This window comes from Hylaeus volcanicus, chromosome 7, assembly GCF_026283585.1.
Source record: "Hylaeus volcanicus isolate JK05 chromosome 7, UHH_iyHylVolc1.0_haploid, whole genome shotgun sequence".
Lineage (NCBI taxonomy): Eukaryota > Metazoa > Arthropoda > Insecta > Hymenoptera > Colletidae > Hylaeus > Hylaeus volcanicus.
In genome coordinates this window covers 12,604,592-12,607,128 of record NC_071982.1, presented here as the reverse complement: position 1 = coordinate 12,607,128, position 2,537 = coordinate 12,604,592, and the positions used below count along the sequence as shown (strand labels likewise).

At 40.8% G+C, this 2,537-nt stretch overlaps 1 protein-coding gene across 8 annotated transcripts in view; it reads left to right on the top strand.

Annotated features, from left to right (window-relative positions):
- The window catches only part of LOC128880426 (monocarboxylate transporter 3), a 43,053-nt gene that overhangs the window by 35,779 nt on the left and 4,737 nt on the right, over positions 1 to 2,537 (top strand). For all 8 annotated transcript variants that reach the window (XM_054130482.1, XM_054130485.1, XM_054130486.1 and 5 more), the window contains exons 6-7: positions 1,184 to 1,427; positions 2,150 to 2,348. In XM_054130482.1, the coding sequence (XP_053986457.1) occupies positions 1,184 to 1,427; positions 2,150 to 2,348 (443 nt within the window). The remainder of the gene's footprint in view (positions 1 to 1,183; positions 1,428 to 2,149; positions 2,349 to 2,537) is intronic.

Genomic DNA, 2,537 nt, shown 5'->3' with positions numbered 1-2,537 from the left:
CTATTAAATACAACTTAACCAATGATGTAGTTTGGTGCGAGCACCAGAGATGCACTTATCGAGGTTCTACTGTACGCTCAAAATTATAAATTCCATCAAAATGAGAAGTAACGTATCGTTACACAGGAAAAATATCGGTAAACCTTGCATTTAGGGGAGGCAGCTCCGATGACCTTGACCTTGACATATATTGTCAAGAGCACCCTCCCGAATAACACCGAAGAGGCTTTAGCAGCCGGATGATTTTGATTAAACAGTTATTAGCATATAAAAATCATGTACTGTTTTGTTTTGATTTCTCGTATTATTCGTACCTGGTCTGTTACTAGTCACTAATACTAATTGGTTAGTTAGTGTAGGTTTTAGCTAGGAGCGCGATCTTTATTCGTACATGATACAAGCTCTCGGAACAAGTTAGAACCGTTGTAGTGTGCTTTTATGTTAATGTATGCGCGACGAGGTGCAACTGTAATGGATGGTATTGTACTAAGTAAAACACGAGATGATAGGAATAACAACTTACGCTTCTCAGAAATTGACGTTGGTTTGCTTAGAGTCGCAGAGGCCGCATCAGAAATGGGGATTTCAAGTGTTAGACGTGTCGAAAGGTAAAATTGATTATTCCGCCGAAACAGACTTAACATGTTCGTCTTCGAGAGAATTGCAATAATAATTGATCCGATGAAACCGATTGGATTTTTAAGGTGTCTTGAAAGAAGAAGGACCGGTAGGATAGGTTGAGATTTAGAAATTTCCGTGGAGCACATCTAATCATGCGTAGATTAAGCAAGTTACATTACAGTTACGATGCAGTGATTAGGAAAAATATAGCGATCCATGATATTTATATGCTAATAACTTTTTAATAAAAACCCTCCGACGGCTTAAATCTCTTGGGTGTTACTCAGCAGGGTGTCCTTGACAACATATGTCAAGTTCAAGGTCAAGCTACCTCCCCTAAACGTAAGATTTACCAAAATATCAACTGCAATTCCAATTTAAATAATAATTTTCCGACGATACAAATAAAGAAATGAACCCACACCAACAAGAATACTTCTGAAGATCTCTGCAACACTCCAAAAGATAGAAACGCCACTTAACTTTTATCTCGAGCTCGGTGACCACCCGTGGAAGAAACGCCGGATGATCGTGGATCAGAGACTTGTTCTGAATTTTCCAGGGATGCTGCTGAACTGCTCCATTTTCGGTGCGATGTTTCGACCACTGAAACCAACGAGGATCAAAGTGAAGTCCGCTCCAGAGAACGCTGGCTTAGAGATGAAGAGCAGCTTGATGGCGAAGGGATTGTCCACGGCGTCGTTGCACTGCGTCCAACCGACCAGAAACGGTTTCTTCGGCACGAACAACAACACGGAGTATCCGACTGCTGCCGAGCTGCTAGGCAGCAACCCCAACATAGTATAGTAATAAATTAAATCTTTCTTATCTAATAAACTCCTCTGTATGAATCTCGAACCCCACGAATCATTGGTAACGTAAAATTGATAAACAGAGCGGGGGAGAAGCTAACGCTGAGTTTCGTATAAACTTTGAACGCTTAAAGGTCTCTTTACACGTATCCGTAACGTGTCAGTTCCGTATCCGTTCAGTTCCGTAATGTTCCATCAGTGTCAGTGATTTCAACATAGACACATGAAAATATAGACCGAGCCTTTGTACGAGGGCAATTGAATACAGTTAGTGATCCTCAACCTTTTTTTTTCTAAAAATTGAAACCAATATTAACCATTCTGTAACACTATCTTGGTAAAAGATAATAGAAAGACTGTAGTATTTTTATTATTATGCACATACAAGAATATATTAAATAACCAAAATAGTATCAGAGAATGGTTAATATTAGTTTCAATTTGTAGAAAAAACAGATCGAGGATCACTGATTATCAGTTACCTCACGTATAAAGGCTCGGTTTATATCTTCATATGTCTATGGATTTTAAATATTCTTCTGTTGTTTTTGAATGGGCATGTTCACATACGTCCGACACCGTCCCGTGACGTTACTGATACGGTACGGATACGGAACTGACACGTTACGGATATGTGTAAATAGACCTTAAATGAGTCGTGAGCCGAGTTGTAAAGATAGGAGAAAGAACTGATACCAGAAACTCCTCCGTTTCAGCGCCTCCAAGTCCCTGCACTCTTTGCACAAGGTGCACGTGGAGCTGCCTGTGCTCGAGAGGAAGCTGAGCAGTTCCGAGAAGAGGATGTCCGTCCCCATATACCCAGATCTCGACGTCACCATGGATGAGAAGAGCATCGAGGAAGAGAACAATCTTCTGGGTGGCGATGTGGAAAGACTGAACGGCAAAGTGCCCACGGTGAGTCCATCGTTCTCTAGCAACTTTATTCTGTGGCTGTTCTATTGTAGAGAGCAGGGAACTGGAGAGTCTCGAAGAGTACAGCTTTGTAAAATCGTGCCTTGAACAGTACAGCCTTGTAACATTTAGCCATGAACAGTATACTATAGTAAAATCTAGCCTTGAACATAACAGTATAGTAAAATCGAG